The sequence below is a fragment of the Corvus cornix genome, chromosome 5 (assembly GCF_000738735.6).
Source record: "Corvus cornix cornix isolate S_Up_H32 chromosome 5, ASM73873v5, whole genome shotgun sequence".
In the NCBI taxonomy this organism is placed as follows: Eukaryota; Metazoa; Chordata; class Aves; order Passeriformes; family Corvidae; genus Corvus; species Corvus cornix.
In genome coordinates this window covers 31888322-31911803 of record NC_046335.1, presented here as the reverse complement: position 1 = coordinate 31911803, position 23482 = coordinate 31888322, and the positions used below count along the sequence as shown (strand labels likewise).

Below are 23482 nucleotides of genomic sequence, written 5' to 3'. Positions count from 1 at the left end.
TTCAGCTACTGCGTGGAGATAATTTGTATATGATACTTCTTGTGACTGTTCATGCAGTTTTTCAGAAATACATCCTGAGTTTTCCTTGCAGCTAAATGGAGGCACTTCAAACGGACTACATTGAAAACTTTGCATACATACGTCTGTATATGCATGTGTGCTTGCATGCATGCATGTACAAAAGCCTAAGTTTTATCTGGACACTTTAATGATGACAGTAACTGTAGCTGAAATAATCTCTGCAAGGAAAAATCTCAGGTTATTTTAAAACAAACGCGATATAGACATTTGGCTTTTTACCTGCTCCAGATGATACAGAGCAGCTGATATCCTCTGCACACGTTCCACATTTTTCTCAGGGTCAGTAGGTCCATCACTCTTTAAAATGTCTTTGTACAGATTTAGCTGCCATTTCACAGCTGGATCATCAGACTGAAACCCAACATATTTCATTTGTAAGCTGCTGAATGAAGGCACTGAATTTGACCAACACCACTTCTACTCCCATAATATAATAAAGAAGGTTTTAAATACTCACAGTTTCTGTCCCCTTTCAGATCAGATTAACATCTGCTAGCTGCTCAAAAAAATTGGCATTGATTCTATGTACTATTGGGCAATATAACTCAATTCTTTAGCAAAGTTCTGTATTTTTATTTAATGAAACCAAGTAAGCACCCTGGAACTTATTTGTTCCACTTAACTGCATTAAAATAAGGAAGCACACTTAGTACTGAGATTGAGTTTAAATTGCAGGACCTCTGTACTGAGCGTGTAAAGCTGTTTTTTGGAGTCTGGAAAAGACAGCTGGAATTTCAGTAGGTGAAGAGTTACAGCCAAAGTTTTTGGGGTTTTTTTTCTTACAAGACAGAAATAGGAAAACCACATTAAATTACTTATTGTGTTCATTTTAAATGCATAAATTTATAGCAAACAGGCAGTCATCTACCATGACAGATAAGTTACTCCTATTGTGTTCAAGCACTGTAGGCAGTTACCTAAATTATTTTTAATTTACAGAATGTTGGGAACTCAATACTCGTATTACCTTTGACAGTGTATTCAGCACATGAATTGTAGGAAAATAAAGGTACTTGTAAAACTCACAAGTGCTATGATGACACAAGCTTTTCTTATTTTACTATACTCACTTTAAAATGTGTATATTCTTAGAAATACCTAATTTAATCTTTAGCGAAAGTTAAATTCAAGAAGAAAAGCTGAAGTAGTAGAGTGTCAATTTTATTTTCTTCTTGGATCAGGCTGATTATAAGTAATTATAGCTTTAAGATGACCAGTATCTCTATTCTTCACACTTGTTCCATTCTATAGATCTTCCAGAAACTTGAATATACCAGACAAAACTACAAATAAGACATTTATTGCAATGAAAAAATCATAAAGAATAATGTTAAAATGGAAACCTTTCTAATTACTTTTTGGATTATCTCTTTTAATGTGTCATACAAAACAATTCATCTTCTGTGTTTTTAAAGTGCACATCAGCATCTATAAGACAGATTTTTTTATATTACCTTTTCCTGCAAGTGTAAGTTGTTGCGTAAGTGTTCTTTGACTTCCTCATCTGTGTCCCTCTGTAGAAAGGTAGAAGTCTTTTTCAATTCAGATTATGATTCATTTAATAAGAGCTTTTACAACACAGAACAACATATATTTCAATTTTGAGATTTAACCTCTTTTGCTTTCAAAGTATGTTAGATACCAGAAGGGAGAAAGGCTTTCTTTAACCATAAAACAAGGGTTGAACTTTGAAGGGAATTAAAGCTAACTAATTGTAGTTCAATATTTGGTCCAAAAGAACATGTATATATAATGGATGTTGTATACAAATGGAAAATAACAAGGAAATTATGGCAGCTCTATATACACTTTTTTTAAAAAAAGGACAATAATTAGCAGCTATAATTGCTTACAGTACATACAGATATTTAATAACATTGACTGCTTAGATATCTATACTTCAAAACTCAGTTTAGAAAGTTCTGCTTATTTTGCATTAAAAACTATTACAAAGCACACACTTACATGGCTGTATCTAGTCTTAGCCAAAGAGATGAGTTCTTGGTCTCCAGGAGTACACATATTCAAACCAATAGGAAGCATCTTTTTAAGTGCAGCCACAATCAAGGATGTTTGTATGGAGTACAAATCCCCTCTACGTTTTGATTTCTTCCTCTCTTGATCTTGTCCTCCAGACTATCATTAAAAAAAAAAAAAAAAAGGAAAAAGAAAAAAAGAAAAGAGAAAAAGAATTACTGTAATTCTCTGACCACACACTTCTCCAACATGCTCTTCCCCTAATGGTCCAAGGGAAATATGTTCCTGATGTAGTACAAACAATTAAAAATGCTACACTAGAGGAAGAGTGTACAATCTTGGGCAAGAAATGTAAAGGAATACCTTTGGTGTGCACCAATGCAGAAAATGCAGTAACAGCTGTAATGTTGTAATAGGAGTCACACATTTTGTGTGCATTCATAAATATGACTCTGACAATACTTTCTGGATCTTACCTTTCAAATCAGAAACAACCCTAAAATTAAAAGCTGAATCATTCTCAGGGGACACTATTATTTGTCGAATGTTACAGAGACAAATTCAGGATGTTTACGCTTTTGTAAGAGATTTATATAAATATAGTTATCCAGGGTCTGAATGAATGAATATTGCCTGACTTGTCTCATCTGAAAAACAGTATTATTTAAAAAGCTTTGATTCTATGTAATAAAATGCCAATGAATTAGTGCCTCTGGGAAAGTACTGCCCTTCAGCTTTGGCTAATATTAGTAAATTTAGGACAAAAACTTAAAAATTTTGCATCTCTGGAGATCATCAGTAATAGGAAAAGGAAAAAAAAGAGACAGAAGTAAACAGCACAAGAAAATAACATCTGCCCTATCTTCTTATGACAGACACTGTACAATATATTTCATACCCAACTTTTCCTTTATGAGACAGAGAACCAAAATCTTTCAAACAGACCCATATATTTAATGAACACATAGTAAACAGCAACAACATCAAAGAGCCCAGTTCTGAATTCTGTACCCAGATTAAACTCCTACTATACTCAAGGGGAGTTTTGCTTAAGATAAGATTTCAGGACTAGGCCTCCAGGCTTATACAACACTACAAAATAACAAATGCTTGCATTTAACTCTCCACATCCTTTTCCTTCAATTAAGATTTACTAACTACTGTTCTTATAATATATTGTGTAGTTCCACATAAGAATACAGCAGAATCCATTGCAATTCACTATTTCCCAATTAATGCCTCACTATTATCACAGTAATAACTTGAAGAAAAAAGGCAGCAATACACATTCTACTTGGTGATAAATTTTGGCAAATTCTGTCTTCAAGATGGTGAATCGCTGTGTAGGCAGCTTGCATTAAATATTTTGCAAGTTTGAGGGAACATGCAATGGATGTGGCTTCCTTTCTTAAGGAACTAACAATTGCAAGAGAGTTCTTTGCCTCAAAGCTTTGCTTTTCAAAATGCCTTAGAACTAGTGATGCAATGGCTATAATAATGACATCATTTGTACTCTACATTGAGAGCAGACAAACAAATCCCACAATGAATCACTGTATTCCAGTGGCGTCACTATGCATCTTAAATAAGGAATAACAAAATACGTAACACGTATATTTTAAAAAGGAGAAAAGGAAAATGAGGGATACTGGTTTCTGCATCTTTTATGCCTGTGGACATTTTGTACATCCAATTTTATTTATGTTCATATGAGGTTTATAAGATAGGTGAACCTTAAAACTTGAGAATTTTTAAAATGTGAAAAGAAGATCCATTCTGCCTTTGCCATAAATTCTGCTGTCTGTGCATTCACTTCTCCAGCTGGTAAATGTATAAGTAGAGTCCCAGACTGAAACCTAAATGACAATGGAATTATGTCTCTTTCAGCTCTAATATGCACCTATATGAGTACACACAATACCTGCATTACATATGTAAAGAGCATTAAATAGGATATATTTTTCCTAAATAATTACCTGTGCTAAAAGGATGAATGATATGTTTGCCTAACAGCATATAATGATCTTACTTGTCTGAGGATTTAAACACAAAAATTGATATTTCCGAAAAAAAAAATACTAAAATCCAATTGCAGATTCTTCAGTAGATTAATAATAACTAAATACACAATGAAAATGAAGAAATAATTTATTTACACTAAAAAAACCAGCTAAATCTGGTTAAGATTATGGAATAGTAATTATTAAAATATTAATTATTAATATTCATAATAATCATATAATCATTGCTAAATATTAATTATTAATAATATTTTTTGTATTTCCATCCCTCTTTAAGCTTTAATTCTTTGAGGTTACTATGAGGGCAGTCATTAAATCCTACTCTGTATACCTGGAGAAGTTTGACAATAGCAAAGCATGAAATCAGCTTATTAGTTTAACAGAGCTTCTCCCATTTTTAACTCATGTCTCCGGTTTAATTGATTAAAAGCTCTTCACAGCATCATGTGTGCTTCTCAGCACACAGGGTGAAGGGAAGGATGAAAGGGTTTATGGCTCCATCTGTTCATTCTGCTTCACCAATGAAGAGAGCACCATAGGTCAGAAAGTACTCATCTGTATTAGAAATTCATTAAAAAAAAAAAAAAGAGGATATGAATGATGCAAAAGGAAAGTGACCTATAGTTCACTGGAGGAAAAGAAATCTTCAAATACATTGAATACATAAAAGAAACAAGGATTATTCAAAACCTTTGTCACATCTCAAAACTTTAGTAAAGATCATTTTACTTTTGGAGAAAGGTAGGATTTGAACTATATATCTTATTTAAACTTACTTGATTTAATAAAATCTTCTATTCCTCTACAGATGGGGTATAGGTTATAGCACATTTCTCCCAAATATTCTTGAATAGCCTAAGCCAAATACATCTTTCTAATGACGCTACTTAGACATTTTTTTTACAATGTCTACTTCAAAATTTTAGCAAAAAAATAAAATGCAGAAAGACAGCAGAGGCAGAACGTACATCTAAAATAGTTTAAAAAGGTAGCTTTAGTACATTTTTGCTTTAAGCAATATTTAGGAGTGCCAAAGGGAATTTCATCTGTTCTGGTGAAAGACTGCCACTTTAGCTGGGACAAAATTTGTAGTAGGTGGAAGCTGGTCATTTACTTTGTGACGCCACTGCTATGATCAATGGAAAGAGTGCTTGGAGCCTGATCATCTCTAAATCTAAAACAAAGACACATCATGCACTTTGACCTGTACCTTTACTTGCATGGCCTGTATGAAAGAAAAATAAAGGGGAAAAAAAATAAGTAAAAGAGATGAAAAGTTGATAATTTTACAAGTTATTTATAAACTTACTCAGTTTTATGAGGACAGTAAAAATGTAATAAACTTGTAGCTAAAATAATAGACTCTAAATGCATAACCAAATGAGATCTTAGTGAAATCAGCTTAATTTTATTAAATGATTGAACTTCTGAATTTCTGTTGCTGTTCTACCACACACTTCCATTTGTTGCTTGTGCATATAAGCACATCCAGTAAGGAAACCTATCAATACACTGATTACTGCATCTTTTCCCAATTCTGTTAAAAGAAGAAAGGTGTCTGGAACTCTGGATAGTCCAATAATGAAAAATATTCACATTTTCACCAAAATAACTCTTTCTCTCTCTTTTCCCCATCAAAATATGTTTGAGAAAAGAAATATGTGTAGAAATTAAAGTATCACTGGCAAGGTGTAGCACTAAATTTACATATCTATTTTCCCATTGCATATCTTATTACTCTTTTGAAGACAGCCTGAGAGAAAACTTGAGCTTGCATCTCTCAGCAGTACCCATTTTGAAAACAATATTATAAACTCAGCTGTAACTCTCATACATACAGAGGATTTATTCCCATTTATTACATCAATACCATAAATACACTTCAATAAATATTTATTCCATAGTCAGTATTAGATTATCATTGTGTCACGAAATCTTAAGAAAATAACAACAGAACCATTTATTTATGGTAAGATAAAATAAGCTGTTACTCAAGAGAATGCTTGACCAGGCATAGGAAGATACTATAGAAAACTATGGAAAGCAGAAAAAACCCACAAGCCCCCACTTCTGTCTTAGTGCTAATAGTAACTTTGTTTCCTTGTGATACTTGAATAAGCTTCAAAATGTTGATGCCAAGCTATTATTAAAATCTTTTTATGGTCTGCTCTATTTATATCACACAGTAAGAAAAACAGGTAGAAGTCAAGAAAAGCAAAAGACTTAATCTTCAAATTAAGTGTTAGAATCTTAGCATCTTAGAACCTTCAATACCTTAGACAAATAGCAAATTTTAATTTAAAATTTCAATTGTGTGAACTATGTAGATGCTGCATAGACAAGGCTCATCAGGTATATACAGGTGTATATACACACTAAAGGTAACTAAAGACAAGATGTTAATTGTATTTATTTTGGCTGACCATAAAAATAATCCACTCATGATTTAACTCAGTATATCCAAAGAAAATGTATTCTATGCAATTGAAATACTCTGAAAGTATCTGAAATTCTAAAATATCTAAAAGATCTAAAATTCCTGCAGAAAATACGAACATGAAATCCTCTAATTGTTGTAAATCTGCAAACAATATGTACTACATATTACAGATGGGCACAAACAAAAATATTGTTTCATAATATGAACTTGGGTTTTATGACTGCCTCTATAATAGGTCTATTCAAACCTTCTTAAAAATAGATTAAAAAAATTAATGAGAACAAGTCAAATAAAATTTCAGTAGGATATGCAGTGTTTAGCAACTGAGGGTGTATATCCAGCCACACATTCATTTAGATTTCAAAACTTACACAGAAAAATTTCCCACATACATATTAGGCAATTATTATGTACATGTGAATATATACATTTAGTCTTCCATTCCATTTAACTGAATAACACAATAGGACATTGTTTCCTCTTAACCAAAAGGCTATTTTATCAAGAAATCCATGAAGGGGTCAAAAATTACAGATTACTGGAGTTGAATGTGTTTAAATTCTCCATTTCAACAGTTTTATCACAAATCTGTTATTTCCACATAATCTAAGTTACCAGTCTGTCTCAGACTGGAAGTTCTCTAACTTACCATTCCCCTCCGAGCATTCTGCTGCCATATTTTTAGAAAAGAAAAATTAAATTCTCAGCTGTTAATACATTTATTTGAAAAACTATTAACAAATTTAATATGGTATAATAAAAGTACAATGGGTACTTAATCAATTTATTGCTTGTAATGATGAATCTCTTGTTACCACTGCAATTAGCTACCAATAAGTAACGTAATGCTACTCCTTCATCCTCTGCTTTTTTTTTCTTCCATACAGTATGTAAGGTTATACAACCTTCTGTACATGATACACTACACCTTACTCTGACAGCATTCCAGTATTTCGTGTCAGGAAAAATACTGAGCCTCTGTCTCTGCCACCTAAGGCAGTCTGAGATCAGCCTGGGGCCTTACTCCTTTAAGAGACCCCAAACTGTTCTGCCCTGGGCCCACTTTCAATAGCCAATGTCCATATTCAGTTTTCTACACTTTCTAATGCTCTATAAACATTGGATAAAATTTCTTCCACTAGAAGTAATGTGAATAAAGAGGAATAAGTGATAGAGAGGAAAAGGCTAATTAGTCTGTTAACATGCTACTTTTTGAGCTAAATATTAATATTAAAGCAAGAGATAATAAAAATTATGTTCTCTAATGTAATGTCCTCTACTGATTAATGTCTGCAGATAGAAATAAACATCAAACTTGTAAGAATACCTGAAATTCAGTTACTTAGATAATTTCTTGTTTATTTTAACCTATGCAGTCTTAAAAAAAAAAAAAAAAATCAGATTTAATTCTATCATTTATTGAATGTTTAGACCACTTACATTTTATATTATGAAATATTAGCAATTTCCTGCTTAGAAACCATATGTAGAAAACCAATACAAATCTTCTAAAACTCAACTCATATTTCATCATGGTATTTAAGTCATCATGAAAAAAATGCCTAAATTATCAGCTGTTCTGCAATCATGCCTGTAGTTATAGTACCATATTAATAAAATACTCAGTCATGAACAGTATTTTATTTCTTCCTTTATTAGCAATAACCATGCACAGTTTCCTGGAATGCCATAAGTTGACATTAATATGCATACAAAAAACTCCAGAATCTGTCTGTACTGCATACCCATCAGAATGAAAATGTATTTACATATGCATCTACATCTCTGTTACAAATATATTCATACAATTATTCACACATAGTATATCTGTATACTTAAATATATACAAAAGGAATTTGAAATTATAATCTCAAAATCATATTTGGGTACTACAGATTCTTGATGTTAAATTCCTGTGATTTTATCAAAATCAGAGCAGTATGAGACCTACCTATTTCTTATTTTGTAAAGATTTGTCTTTCATTCCTGTCATGCCAGACTGACAAAAATATGACACTAATGCTTTACTTCATATTATCCTGCTATCAGTACTGTAATGGGACACAATTTAGATTAAATATTCATTAATCACCCATTTCTAATCTATGACATCTAAGAAAAGGAAGTATCCCTATTTTTTGTCTCCTCAGACCACTTCTAATGTATAAATGTTAAAATACACATAATAAACGTGTGTTCAATGATTGCCATATGATAAAAGTACAGAGCCACATATTAGACTCTGTTATATTGTGCAATTGCTCCTCAAATAGCCTGGACTGTGCCCACTGCTGATCTTGTTAATAGGGATTATACAAACATTCCAGTTCTATCAAACAATTTTGATAAGCTGCATCTTGACAACAAGAAAACAGGTTAAAAATTTCCTTATCTCTGAATGCAGATCTTTTTATAAAGTTGGACTTGTTTTTCAGTGCCAGTCATGAACAGTAATGATGAGCAGATATTACACTATTTTTGTTTGTAAAAATTCCAATATCAGGGTTTGGCTTAGTCAGGTTTCAAAACTTAAAAAAAATCATAGGAAAAAAAGACAAAAACCCCAAACATTTTATAGATAATTAAGAAATGCAACTGCACATTTAATCTACCCCTGTATTGTTTGAAACTGGACTTACAGCAGCTAGGTTATGGGTAACCAAAATACAGTGAAATACAAAACTTTAAATGCTACTTCTCTGCTACACCTTCAAAATAGGATTATTTCAAACACATTATAAATATGAATAAAAGAAAGGGTTTCTTCACTATATTTGTGAATACTAATTTGGAGTTAGACTTCATCTGGCTTTAGCTGGGTAAGGCAATGTCCTCAGCTAATGTCAAAGCAGCATTTTTACCTTGACAATTTCTCTATTATACAGGTAACAAATGTACTTTGAAGCCATCATATATCAGCATCTTGTCATATTTAAAATTAGCAAAAAAGAAATGAATGTGTTAATTAACAAGAAACAAGAAAAATGGTGTACCTGTGGCACATTATATGTATAAATAAAGAGGTATATGCAAAGACAGCAGTGCTCCATCAGAGTTGACAGAACAATACAGACTGACATTCACATAAAAATGATGAGGCAATCAATGTTTCTTCACTTGCTTTTATAAAATAGTCTACTTTTTTCTTTCCTGAATGTTCAATAACCCATGTTTTATAATACAGCCCATATTCTCTTATATGTGCAACTTTTTCAAATCAATACTTTTATTTTAATCTTGTGTCTTTGAGTATTAGCAGACATTTAGAATGTAACTCTAAGGTACATAGACTATATTTTGCATGTTGTCACATCTGTCATCAAAAAGCAAAACTATTTTTCTTTTCTTCTAATAGCAGAGCAGCTGCAATCTGGGTAGATTTTCAGAGCCTTCTTTCAGCATACTAAACACACAGTGTAGAGTTACCTAATCCACAAATTTTTATTAACTTACTTTAGACATCTTGCTCTTGGTGTCTCCTGTTAAAAATGCCAAATTGTTGATTTCATTCTGAATCACAAAATTTTGTTCTTCTCTTTTAAAATTCTAAAGAAAAAAAATAAATCACCAGAAGTTTAACTCATCTGCATGTACCACATTTCTATTTAAAGATAGAATGAAATTGAAGAAAAAGTGTACATTTTATCTTACATGTGATTTACACCACAGGATAAAAACTTCAGCTACCATTCGAAAGAGTTCATCAGAATCCGCATCTGGTTTCTTTAGCCAATTAGCTCTAATTACAAAAATAAGAGAAATTTAAAATAAGATATTTTAAAAAAGACAGTTTAACATAATAATCTCTATTTAATAGATCAGGTAACATTAGTGTAGTTAATCTAGGAATTTGCACCTGAGCAAAAGGTGTGAATTCAAGGTACAGCATTCTTTAAGAATCTTAAATTACTCAGGATTAAGATTTAAGAATCGTAAAATACTCAGGATCTGATTCTCACAATAATATTAAGTGAATTTTGTCTGATCATAGATTCTAGTATATTTATAAGCAATAAATACGAGTTTAATTATTAGGTTTTTTTACCTGTTGTTGTCTACATAACGTATCAACATTGGATAGAAGGCATAAAGGTCTCTACAAAGTACAGCAAACTCATCAAGAATGAGTAGCTCAGCTTCTTGGGTGTCATTTTTACTGTCTGCTTTCAGTTGTTCCTCTTCCATTACTATCTTCATAGCTTTTTTCTTCAATTTATCCAGTGTTGGAATAAAGTGAGATCTGAGGAGATCAGGTCTGGCTTTGCTGATGATGGGTTGAGCATAAACTATACATGAAAATAGAGATAATTCTATGATTAATGCATAACTGGTGAATTAATATGAATGTTGATATTCTAGAAATAGTAAAGGTTATTGGGTTTCATATATTTCTGCATCATAAAATTATTTAAAAAACTGTGAATGTAGCTTTATAAAAACTGCATATTGAGAGATTAAAAGACTATGGATTTGGATTATAAGTATTTCAGTCTTATGTAAATTAAACTATCATGGTTTTGGCAAGTCCCATGTGTCTAACTAAGAACCTAAGCAAAGTAAGGACTGAGACACAAAGTTCTCACAAAATTACTTTTTGTTTTGTTTGGGGTTTTTTGTGCCTGGGATGGGTTTTTTGGTATCCAATGTCAGAAAACCTCCAGAAGATAGTGTTCTGGAAGAATTCCTTTACCTATTTTGCCTCGGGCAAAATGCATGGAATGAATGAGTAATTAAAGGTCATAGATCAATTTTGTACAAGTACTAGCAATGAAATGTAAACTACCTGAGTCAAAAATCCTTGCAAGAACAACATGAGTATATTAGCACCTTATGTAGATGAACGATCGCTACAAAACTGCAAGAAATGCTGTCTACAATTAAGCAGCAAATTTCTTACTAAATTTTAACGGAATCCTTGTTATTATTAAAGAATTTCCAGCATTTAAAATAACATCAAAACCACAGTACTAATGGGTACTGATTATTCAAATTTAGCAGGAAATTATTACCTTTACAGAGATTTTCTTGAACCATGTTATGCACATTACATTCATACACTGTATAACAAGAATGATAAAATTTGGATATGGTAAACTTCTTTAGCAGGATAGGTACTATATCTTATGGGATATTTAAAAAAACCTTTCAGCTTATTTAATAGCTCACACATTTACTCAGACAAACCAACTCATTTTGAATTTGGGTAACTCCTGACATTATTTCACCATTTACATTTTCTTTCCGTTTTGTCCCAATATTTCATAAACAGAGTTCACAGCAATTATACCCTCTACTGTAAAACTCAGGTGTCTTGAACAATCAATGGAATTCACAACTCCAAATTAAGTGCTAAGGCTCTTATGCAGTGCATAGAGAAGGTGATTTTCAAAATCCCTTATATTGAATAGAAAGCTCTCTACTTACAGTGATGCTACAATGCATGCATAGAACTAATAATAAAAAAATCCCATATTTCTCTTATTGTTACTTATCTATTACTTATCTTTCTTTCATGATGGTTCTAGTTATAATTTTTTGCTCTTATATCACTGGGCAATAAGGTAAAATATAGCAAAGCAATTAAATATTATTAGTACAATTAGTGTTCAAAAATATTTACAATACCTGCAATTCTTTTCATCCAAGATGCTTCATCTATTCCCAAATTGTTGTTAATGATTTTCAGAATGTTTCCAAGAACGAGGCTCAGATGCTCAGATGTTATCATTGTACAGCAAGGCCCAGCACTTTGAGGAACACTCTCGGACCCTTTTTCCCACCAGTAGGATAAATAGTTGCATAGCATGGGTAAGATCACCTCAATTACATGAGGCATTTCAGTATACCTTGCTCCAGACTCTGCTAAATCATTTATTTCCTTTATCAGTCTATCCAGCTGAGGGATCTCTGGACACATTTCTTCTACTGTATCAGGCATGCCTAAAACTGCAAGTAATGGTAGAAAACCAAAAGATTAATTAGCAAAATGAAAGAGAACATCTATGTTTAAACAAATACAAATTACTCCGATTTTTTTCCTTCAGCATCTTGGACAGACAGAACTATAGTGACACTTTGGGGTATGCATGGGTATCTCCTTTCATAAGTTATGTCTTTCAGATGATGTGCATATAGCAATGATGTAAACAGTAGCTGCCATAAAGCTATGGCTTTATCATAAAGTGTCCTGCAATTGTCTGGTGAGCAGTGCAGCTATGTAAAAGTGCAGAACAGAAAGCTTATATTAAAATTGGATATACTCTGGACATTGTATCCATAATCATTCACAACTTTTACACTGATTTGCCAAAGATTAAATCTACCTTGGGGAAAAGGAAACAAACAGCTTAAAATTATGGGTGGGGTTAAAATGAAACTGTACTTAATTCGTGAATCCTGCACATCTATTCCCCAACAAAAATGCCAGGAAAGAATTCCAGTTATCATATGCTTGTATCAGAAACTGAAGGATGCTTATTCGGCAATTAACAATCTATTGCAATCTAGTGCCGGTCACTCAAGCAAAATTCTTCCACTAGTGCTGTTTTTATAAAGCAGAGTTGACAGGGGGAAGGGCTAGAAGAAGTTTTTCCATAACTGCTTTTATATGGAGCATGTGTAACCCACCTGCATTAACCTGCATTTTGTTTTGCTTGTTTGTTTAAAGGTACAATGATTTTCGCAGGTAGTGACTCTTGCATGGATCAGTGAGGAAAATATTGACATACTTTAAGATATGAGTCCGTCAAAAGTAAGTTGGGAGAGAAGCAAGCAAAGAAATTCAGTGTAGAAGGACTCATGTTCCTTTCAACAGAATCACAGAATGGGTAAGGCACATTTTGGGGTTGTGTGTATAGTCTAGGGAATGAGCTGCTGGAAAAGTGTTGTGGAAAGGAACCTGAGGACTCTGGCTGGCAGAAAGTTTATAGTGAGCCAGCAGTGCCCTGGCAGGAGGGCCAATCGTGTCCTGGCGGGCATGAGGCACAGCATCGCCAGCCGGGCAAGGGAGGGGATTGTCCTGCTCTGCACTGGAGCAGCCTCACCTTGAGGTGAGGCCTTACCTCCTGTGTGCAGTTTTGGGCATGGAATATAAAAAAGGCATTAAGCTTTTAGAGAGCATCCAAAGGAGAGCCACAAGGATGGGAAAGGCTCTGAAGGGAAAGATTTATGAGGAGCTTGGTTTAGTCACTTGGGAAGTGGTCACAGCACTGAGCCTGACAGAGTTCAAGAAGCATTTGGACAATGCTCTCAGGCACATGGTGTGACTCTTGGGGTGTCCTGTGCAGGGACAGGAGTTTGCCTCAATGATCCTTGTGAGTCCTTTCCAGCTCAGGTTATTCTGTGATTCTATGACCTGGTCCAACCTCACTGCTCAAGCAGGGTCATCCTAGAGCACTTTGCACAGGTTTGTGTCCAGATGGTTCTTGAATGTCTCCTGTGAGGGAGACTCTACAACCTCTTTGGACAATCTGGTCCAATGCACAGTCACCCACATAGGAAAGAAGCTCTTCCTCATTTTAGGTGAAACTTCCTGTGCATCAATTCCCTGTCGCCTGTTTTCTTATTGCTAGGCACCACTAAGGAGAACCTGGCTCCATCCTCTTGATGCCCTCCCTTTAGATATTTTGTATACATTGATGAGGTCCCATCTCAGATGTCTCTTCCTGAGACTGAACAGGCCCAGCTCCCACAGCCTTTCCTTGTAAGAGAGAAGCTCCAGTCCTCTTTGTTGCCCTTCACTGGACCTGCTCCAGGATCTCCCTGTCTCTCTTGTCCTGAGGAGCCCAGAACTGGACACAGCACTCCAGGTCAGGCCTCACCAGGGCTGAGTAGAGGGACAGGATCACCTCCCTTAACCTGCTGGCCATGCCCTTCCTAATGCAGCTCAGGATCCCATTGCCCTTCTTGGCCACAGGGCACTCCTGGCTCATGGACAGTTTGTGGTCCACCAGCACCCCCAGGTCCTTCTCTACAGAGCTGCTTCCCAGCAGGTCAGCTCCCAGCCTGGACTGATCCATGGGGTTTTTCTTCCCCAGAGGCAGGACCCTGTATTTGCCTTTGTTGAATTTCAGGCAGCTCTTCTCTGCCCGTCTCCCCAACCCTCTGTTTGATCAAGGTTTCATGGAATTAATCATATTCTGCCAGGAGTTCCCTATACCAAACTGCTTTGGATCACCGGTTGGACAACAAAAACATAGAAATTACTTTCCTGTTCACTTAAATCAGATATTATACCTCTTGCATTTTGCTACATGTAAACAACTGTATTTTGCCATAAATATTTGTAATGTAGATATGATCTTCAACTAAACTTTAAGTATTACAGTATGCACCTTTAGAAAAGTATTCAAACATCATGTTCAGAAAAAAACCCAAAAATATCAGGAGAAAGAGAACAGGGTTGCCACAGTCTCAATGAAGTAAAGCAAGGCTAAAATGGCAAGTAATGAGACATCAGTAGCAGAAGATCTCTGCTGAGCTATACATATATTTCATGATACAACTTCTATTACTTAGTTGGAGTACTTACTTGCTCTTTCTCTTGCACTTTTTGTGTTGAAAACTGACAGCGGATTGTAATGGTTGAGAGAAGGTTCAAGGAATGCCACTGGAATGGCTGCCGCAAGAGATGCTAAACACTCACCAAGCGCAGGACGCTGCCTGTATATGAGAGACACTAAAAGTCATCTGAGAGGAAAAGCATTTCACCAGGATTTCAGTCTCTAGCATACACAATAAAAAGAAGTATTAACATTTATTGCTGATTTATTTTATCTTTTTTAAACATTAGGAACTATCTGACAATTTAGAAAAAATTAATTTCTCACATGAAAAGAACTACTGGAGATCACAGTGGTGTAAGAAAAACAGTTAAAAAAACCCCACCTCCACCAATGTTCTGGTTCTGATCAGGACATGGTTAATTTTTGGCATGGCCAGGACCCAAAGGTTATTCTACACCACCTCTTGTCATTGCCAGGAACAATGTCTGAGGTCCTGTGTGATGGTGAGCAAGCACATGTGAATTGTTTGCCTCTTTCTTGTACACTGTCATTAGTACTGTGTTACTGTTGATTGCCTTATTTTGTTGCTGTTTCCAGTAAATTGCTCTTATCTCAACCCATGATATTTACCTTTACTGCCTCCAATTCTTCTTTCCATCCACCGAAGGGACGGGGGGAGGAGGGACTGAGCAAGCGGCACAAGGTTTGGAGTGTTTCAGTGGGAGCACTGAGGGAATACCATTTTAAAAGCAACACCCTTATTTGGGACCCAGCATAGGGCAGGAAGGGTTGAGGTAACAACAGATCTGACCAGAGTGGGTAGGAAAAAAATGTGATCTAAGCACTTGTTGTATTAGGTCGAGAGCTACTGGTCACAATGTTGCTCGGTCTGTTCACATGGTTGTGGTACCTAACCCTGTATATATTCCTGTATAATGCAATATGTATTCCTCATGATGATATATTTCAGAGTAGGGAAAGGGATCAGGATTGCTTTGTTGCTGCACTGTGTCATATCAGCCTATGACATGACAACAACAAGGACAATGAGTATCATTTGGGATGTGTATTCAGTGCTGCTCTCCTGCCCTCACCTTGGGGACTACCTCAGGGAGCCCATTATTAATCCCCAGCCTGTGGGAAGAACATGGTGGATAATTTTCCTCAGCTTTTCACCCCCTTTTCCTCCTTCAGGCCTGTTACAACAGCTTTTGAGGATTTTGAACTTCCCTTGGATGTTAAAGAAAGCATGCTCTTGTTGCTTGGTCTGCTGGGTTCCCTCACTTCAGTCTGCACCATGGAGTTACAAAAGAGATTTTTAGGAGAGTATTTCAGAGATCAGCCCCAAGGGTGGATAGGCATGGAAGGTGGAAGAAAATGGGCCAGCTTTTGGAGGATGATTCTGCTCCAATGGTTTTTAAATTCACCCCCAAGCAACTACAGAGTTAGATAAAGTGGCAGAATACTTGAAAGAAAACTGCTGTGGCAGTTTCAGGGAGGTGCAAAGTTATGCAACCTGCTAGGCTCCAGCTACTATTTTTGGGCACTGGTTGATACTAGACAGCACCCTTGGGGGGAGGAGAAGGAAAGCAGATCAACAAGTTTTGGCCATTCAAACTGTATTTGAACCAGAGGAACAATCTGTGCCAGTAGCAGTAACCCCTATACAGAAGAAAAAATCCAAGATAAAATCAGTTTGCTTAGTGAGGGACGAAGAGGAAGTATGGCCCTCACAACAGGAGGAACACTCAGGGTGAGAGATAATCACCTGATCCCTCTCCCTGGGTGAGCTGTGAGATGCGTGAATAGATTTCATCCACCAGGCAGGTGAGCCCCTCGTGACCTGACTGCTCCAGTGCTGGGATACCGTGTCCCATGATATGAAATTAGATGGTCGTGAAGCCAAGCAACTGGGATCCCTGTCCTGGGATGTGGGCATTGCAAAAGGGATTGGGAAAAGGATAAAACACTTGACAATGGAAGTTTGTCTGAAAAGGGCAGCAGCAGCAATCCACCTAAGTAATCCTGAGCCCCTGCAGCCAGCAGTGTTGTAGAATCAGCAGAGCTATTTTAGCCACAAAAAGAGATATTTATCAATGAAAAGTGAACTATGACTCATTCTGCAATGAAAGTTAAAATTTCTTAATGTCCCTGCCAAAGTTCACCAGGAGAAAAACCTGCAATTTGATCCTGAAACTGAACATTGCTTAACTTGAATAACTGTTCAAGTCAGCTCAATCACTCACTTCTAAGTTTTGCTGAAACATTGAGCACTGTGTTTGAAATCCTACTTCCCACCTAGACACTGATGTCTGCCTACAACTGTAATTTAGGAGCCTGAGCCCAGTTAAAAACAAACAAAATTAAATCCACAGTTGAGAACCTCTCACACAGCCTTAGGAGACTAAGTTTCCTTGGATATATCTAATCTGATCCCTCTTCCTTCATTCTAAGGAGACGATTGCAGTAGGCAAAGGTGATGCTGCTAGCATCAATGTTTAAGGACATTGTCCAGTGCTTACATGTTTTGCCAATCAAGTGGAGGCCTGTGCTGTGAGCTCTTCTTATTCAAAGGCAGCTCAAACACAATCATGTTTCATTTCCTGTGAGGGGACCTGATTGCTAGTTAGATAAGGGTTAAGGCACTTTCTATTTTTCCTATCATATCTATGTAAAGTAGCATTTAAGATTTTGAAGCCCAGAAAGAGAAGAAGGAGCGTATAGCTTTGTGATTAGTGATGGATGCATAAATGCCTGAATGAGAGCATACAACTTGTGCACACACGTGCATGCATGCAGAGTGGGACGAAAGAGCTGTTCACCAGACAGCTCCTGCATTTTGTATGAAAGAGTTCTGAATAAACTCTGGAAGAAGGAAGGAATTGGAGACCAGCATTCCTCACACTAGGCAAAGCATCTACTAAGACTTGCATTTCCTCCAGTTTAGTCTCTCTCCCTATGGATCTTAAACTTTTTATCATAAGAAAGGCAAGGAAAATTGCCTAACCTAAAACTTTCAGAAGTATAAGGATGGGTTATCCTTATCTTGTTTCCTGTCTTGTGATAGACAGACCAGCAATTAGTGTTCTCTTTTCTGAGCTAACAGATACAGATTTGATCCCCTTTTATTGGAAGAAAGGGCTTGAAACATAGCGTAGCAACTAGATGCTTAAAGGAATTACAGACCTTATCCTTTTTAAAATAAAAGTAACTAGTGGTTTCTTAGTAGAGTTAAGGGTTGTCAGAATACTCTACATATCCTCAGGATTTTATGCTCAGGGTAACTCTTTTGAGAACTCTGTGCAGACTTAGGTGTGAAACACATGCTTCCTACTTAGTACTCAGTCTACTTACCACAGCAATATGTGGTAGAAAAGCTTTGAAAACCTAATAGCAACCCAAAGAAAAATTTAGCTTTTTCTATGGGAAAAATAAACTCCCTGCAGATACAATGCCATATGCAGGATGAGTTATTTACTTTTATTGAGGGCTTTTTTCCCTGTGGAATTGAATGCTAAAGTATAGGCAACTACTTTTAAGGGAACATGTATTTTAAACATCTCTCACTCTTTCAAATTCACATTTCATCCAAACTGCTTTATTACCTAAGCAACAGACTCCTAAAGAAGAGAAAATTTTGCATGCTGAGTTTTACACTTAATACCTTTCAACATAGATGTTCTTTCCAGTTCCAAGAGAATAGAGGCTACAAAGAATTCTGTAACATGAAACTTGTACATCACCCACTAGAGGAAAATAAAAATACATTATCAGTATTTCTTCAGCTAAGGATTACTTTTCAAATATCAAACATCTTTTTTATGCAATCTGTTAAATGGTGTCTAAAACTTTTAGCACGTGTATCACGGAACATTCTGACTGTCTGTACTCCACATGGTGTTTACCTTCAGTGTCTCTAATACCTGGTCTATCATCTACATTCATTCCAAAGCCTACCAAATCATTAGACATTCCAAGAGGACAGCAGATACTTGCTAATAAAATATTCCAGGTTATCACACTCACAGAGTACAATTTTAAGCTAAATGACATCACTCTGTGTGTCTAACCTTTAGGTACATGATCTTTTTAAAGAAAGTATTTTTAAAGAAAGTATTTTCATGGTTATCCATTTTTTAATTATGACCCAAATATATACAAAAATTTGGAACACAATTACACCCATTAGAAACATTAGAACATCAAAAGACCATTCAGCATATTGCTGAATCTTAAGGAGTCATTTCAGTATTTTTAAACTAACTGATGCTAAAAATAGGGAAAGTTTAAATTCAGAGACCTACAGTGGTTTTCCCATGTAAGGGAATATCCACAGGGAACTTATAGCAAGTTGTCTCCGTTAATATAATGAAATACAAATTTTGCACAGAAAACTAGTCTCATCCACACATTTGTTAAGAGACCACGTAAAGGGCTATTTTAATTTCTCTCTCAATGTTTGGAGAAATATTGTACATAATTAACTTTAAGCTTATTGAATATTATTTTTAAACATGTACTAGAAAAAGGTACTATGCTGCTAATTTCAGAACTAATGCTGGAAATGTGAATGTTACTGAAAACAGAATTTCATCCTTTGAATCCATGCAGTCATTACTAAAAAGCACTTGCAGCAGTATAACACAATAAAATTTAAAAATAAAATAAAATACTTACAAAGTAAATCTATTCCAAAGTGATATTGTGAAATATGTTCAAAAATTGATGTTAAGATTGGTAACAATGCTACTGTAGTATAATTTATATTCTGTGAAACACCCTTGATTTGTGTTCGTGAATGAGTAAATTTTCCCAGTTTAAGATTTTCTGAAGTTTTTTCCAAGTCTTCAGCTGCATTTTCAAAAAAGGCACGCAATCCCGCTTTAACAAGCTCAGATCCTGATTTCATAACAGTTCTGAAAAATAATAAGGTAAAATATATCAACTTTGTATTGATATTTAGTAGTTGTATAGAGATACATGTACATGTTTGTTACATTCTGTCAGTCTTTGAAGATACCCACACCTATCAGGGAACATCACATTAAGAAGAGAAAAGGCCACTTACATCTGCCTAGCAGTATAAGCAACAATTATCTTTGAGCATTTAATACAAAATAACAAAAATAAAGATCTTGATCCATAGTCTTGCCTTTTCAGAATTTTGTGATCTGCTTTCAAATAAGATAACGCCTTCTCAGTAAATGTCGTAAGTCGTGAGAAAGCTCCTCCATAAAATATGCTCAAAAACCCCCAACTCATAATCCCTGTAGTCTTACAGGAGCCACAGTTACTAGGTGTATAAGTCAGGATACTTCAGAGCACCATAAATCTAGAAAATACAACTGCAATACTGGAATCACAGATTTTTTGCACATTTCTCCAACACCTTAATGAAGGTTCCAGGGTTGTTCACCAGTTCACAGTAAATTCATTGTCAGGCTGCTGTGTAACTTAGCCAGGCCAGAAAACAGCTCAAATTAGAAAACAATTCTGACCTCTGTTTTAATCTACATAATAATTTCAATGATAAGCTCTAAAAGTTAGCAAATATAACTGTGCCCACATATTAATATACTCTGCATAATTCTAATTACAAATTTTCCACTATGCACTAAAATTTCTTAATATCTGCAGGTATCACTACTTTCAGTTCCCATGGTTGTGTCATTTACATCTCCCCATAAAGTCTTCAAATATGCTTGGAAAGGATGACAAGTGTTTTCAGTGTTTGAATGACAGACATTGAGCAGACAAATGTAGATGAAAAACTTTAGACAAAATTTGCTAATACAGAAGACAATATCAGAATTGTTGATGCTGTTAAGATCATTGATTACAAATAAAGAATAAAAAAATACAGAAACAATCCAATTGCTTCTGAAAAGCTCTGTGAAACATTCATAATTTGCAGTTAGTACAAAAGTTGCAAACTTACCGTGTGTCAAGAGACTGAGCTAAGATGTGCAGGCAGTTCACCATTGTAGCAGAATCACTGCCTGGTTAGAAAGAGATACTATGAGAGCACAATACCACAGAAAACATAGCATCATCTAATGATCCAAAATGTCATTATTGGAGAGGCACAGTTTAAACAAAACATTACAAAAGTCTCCCACCTTGGGTCACTGGAGAGAGAGTTAAGTCTGGTTCTGGGACTAACTTGCAATTTCTTAAGTCAATTTCCATATAAGAAATAACAGAATAACTAATGCCTACTTAGGGCACATTTTCACCACCTAATCTAGCAACATTCTGAACTCTGTATCTTGCAGTACTTATACTTCTTTTACAATTTTTTTACCAATACCTTTGTAGGAGGTATATTATTTTTCCCTACATCCCCTTTATCTATTGAGAAATTAGTCTATTGTATCCAACAGTTGGATGACAGAAATCAAAATAATTACCATAAGATTACCTTTGAAAAACTAAAAGTAACTGCAGAGCATTGATTTTTTTCAAGGTGTCTGGAGATACTAGAATGTGCTATTTCTTCCTGCTTCAAAACTTTACACATTCTATTAGGTGTTGGCTTCAGAGCCATGTTCAGTGCCCTCACTAATTTCACTAGGAGCTTATGGAGCATTTAATAGAATTCTGTCTGTACTTGTGAAAATCTTTAGGTAAGATAGAAACAATGGTTATGCATTCTTTAATTTTTTACCAAGCTCTTTCTTAACAACTTACCAAAAAGTGAGATCCTATGTCTAACAAGAGCAGCTAGTTTGCAGAACAGGCTAAAGTAGAGAAGAACAGAGAGAGCAAAACAAGATAAGAGATAAGACAAAGATGAAAGATTTATTTGGAATGTGAGGTAAAGAATAGTAGGAATATGAAAAGAAAACACAACAAAGTTCCTGGAAAGCATACTTTGAGTGATACATGATGATAACAGTCAACTGCATTAAGCAGAGTGACATTTTGAAGGTGCTGAGATCTCTCATTTTCTATACTTCACCACTTCAGAGGTGTCTTGAAATCTAAAGCTTTCTTTTGACAGTGGTTTTCAACAATTGCATACTATATGGCTGAGTCATTCCTTATGGCTATTATTTCTGAATAAGAAAATTTTTTGGCAAGAACAAGAAAAAATGAGAAATATTTTAGTGTTTTACTTGGCATTCTGCAGGAAATGAATGTTAAAAAATCTTCATACTATTTAAAGTAATGTTCAAGGATATCCTTTGTAAATAAATAAATCTGTGTTTACCCTCTGATGATGATAATACGAATCCTAAATATAATATAGATTAGAAGAGCTTCTGGCAAGTATTTCAGAAACTTGCATATCTAACCTACCTGTCTAAACAGTAGGATAATTAAGAGAATATAGCATAGAATAGATTAAAGGGGCTATTTTAACAAAGACAGCTAGACAGGCTTGCATATAATTTGGGCCATACTTTGCAAATGGAATTAGGACTTAAGAAAATGAAGCATATACCTTACGACTTGGTATGGTCTCATACTAACCACAGATTTTTATTGTTACCTTCACAATGGTAAGGAGATACTATACTTCCTATAAGATGAAAATGGCAGATAGTCACATCTCTCAATGAAGGATGCACAAAGAATTATAAGATATTTCTGCAGTTATACTAGCAGATATGTGTGCTAGACATCTAACTTCTTCATGTGCCTTTGTAAAGCCACTTTGTACAGCCCTAGAACGCATCCTTATACCTTCATTAAGCTAACCTGACTGACTTTAGGGAAGTAACAGGAGTATTCAGAGAGGAAGCATGAAACTGAAATGAAATTAAGTGACACTTCCATCCTCCTGAAGCTGAGCTGACTTTCCCAGCTCCTGGAGGACTATCTTGCCCATTTGTCTATATCTGAGAGCTGAGTAAAGCAGAATCTTGGGGATTTACCACTCTTACACACAACTGCTACACAAGGACTACCACCCACAAAGATGGAAGCAAAGGGTGATAATAATTTAGAGAAGTGCAAAAATGTGTTGAGAGATAAACTGAAGAATGGAATCTAGGAAGTTGAGTCCTAGGCCTTATGTAATAGGATCTTATGTAATAACATGTAAGTAACCCTTACTTTCAATTTTTATATCTACTTTCCACTGGAAAAAGCAGTTAACTCTGGTCAATGCAGTGAAGGAAAGTAAAAGAAATCTGAGAAACTGACAGCTAAGCTAAGAAAGCAGGAGAGTAAACCAGTTTGAAATACTACAGTACAAAATTTCCAAAAGAAAATAACCAGCAGCACACCTCAAGGGCAAGAAAAAATCCTGGCAAATTAATAAATTGCAGTCATAGTTAAAACACAATTAAATATAATTTAATATTATTTTTACATTTTAATTGCAGAAAAGAGAAATTAATATTTTCATATAGGTAGCACGTTATAACTTAAAAGGCAATTATTTTTAACGGAGTTTTCTAGAATAACTTTGTGTCAAATGGCTGATTCCATCCCAACAGAACAGACATGCA

The 23482-nt window shown here is 35.1% G+C and overlaps 1 protein-coding gene across 13 annotated transcripts in view; it reads right to left on the bottom strand.

The window, feature by feature from the left end:
- The window catches only part of RYR3 (ryanodine receptor 3), a 202162-nt gene that overhangs the window by 39253 nt on the left and 139427 nt on the right, over window positions 1–23482 (bottom strand). For 8 of the 13 annotated variants that reach the window (XM_019280191.3, XM_019280207.3, XM_019280202.3 and 5 more), the window contains exons 62-75: window positions 21714–21763; window positions 20962–21022; window positions 19701–19939; window positions 18688–18769; window positions 15050–15180; window positions 12145–12465; window positions 10565–10805; window positions 10171–10258; window positions 9973–10065; window positions 7169–7189; window positions 5290–5304; window positions 2047–2217; window positions 1536–1595; window positions 301–432 (exon numbers count right to left, since the gene is read on the bottom strand). In XM_019280191.3, coding sequence (XP_019135736.3) covers window positions 301–432; window positions 1536–1595; window positions 2047–2217; window positions 5290–5304; window positions 7169–7189; window positions 9973–10065; window positions 10171–10258; window positions 10565–10805; window positions 12145–12465; window positions 15050–15180; window positions 18688–18769; window positions 19701–19939; window positions 20962–21022; window positions 21714–21763 — 1705 coding nt within the window. The remainder of the gene's footprint in view (window positions 1–300; window positions 433–1535; window positions 1596–2046; window positions 2218–5289; window positions 5305–7168; window positions 7190–9972; window positions 10066–10170; window positions 10259–10564; window positions 10806–12144; window positions 12466–15049; window positions 15181–18687; window positions 18770–19700; window positions 19940–20961; window positions 21023–21713; window positions 21764–23482) is intronic. The other 5 variants (XM_019280210.3, XM_010391344.4, XM_019280231.3 and 2 more) reach the window with 2 other exon arrangements.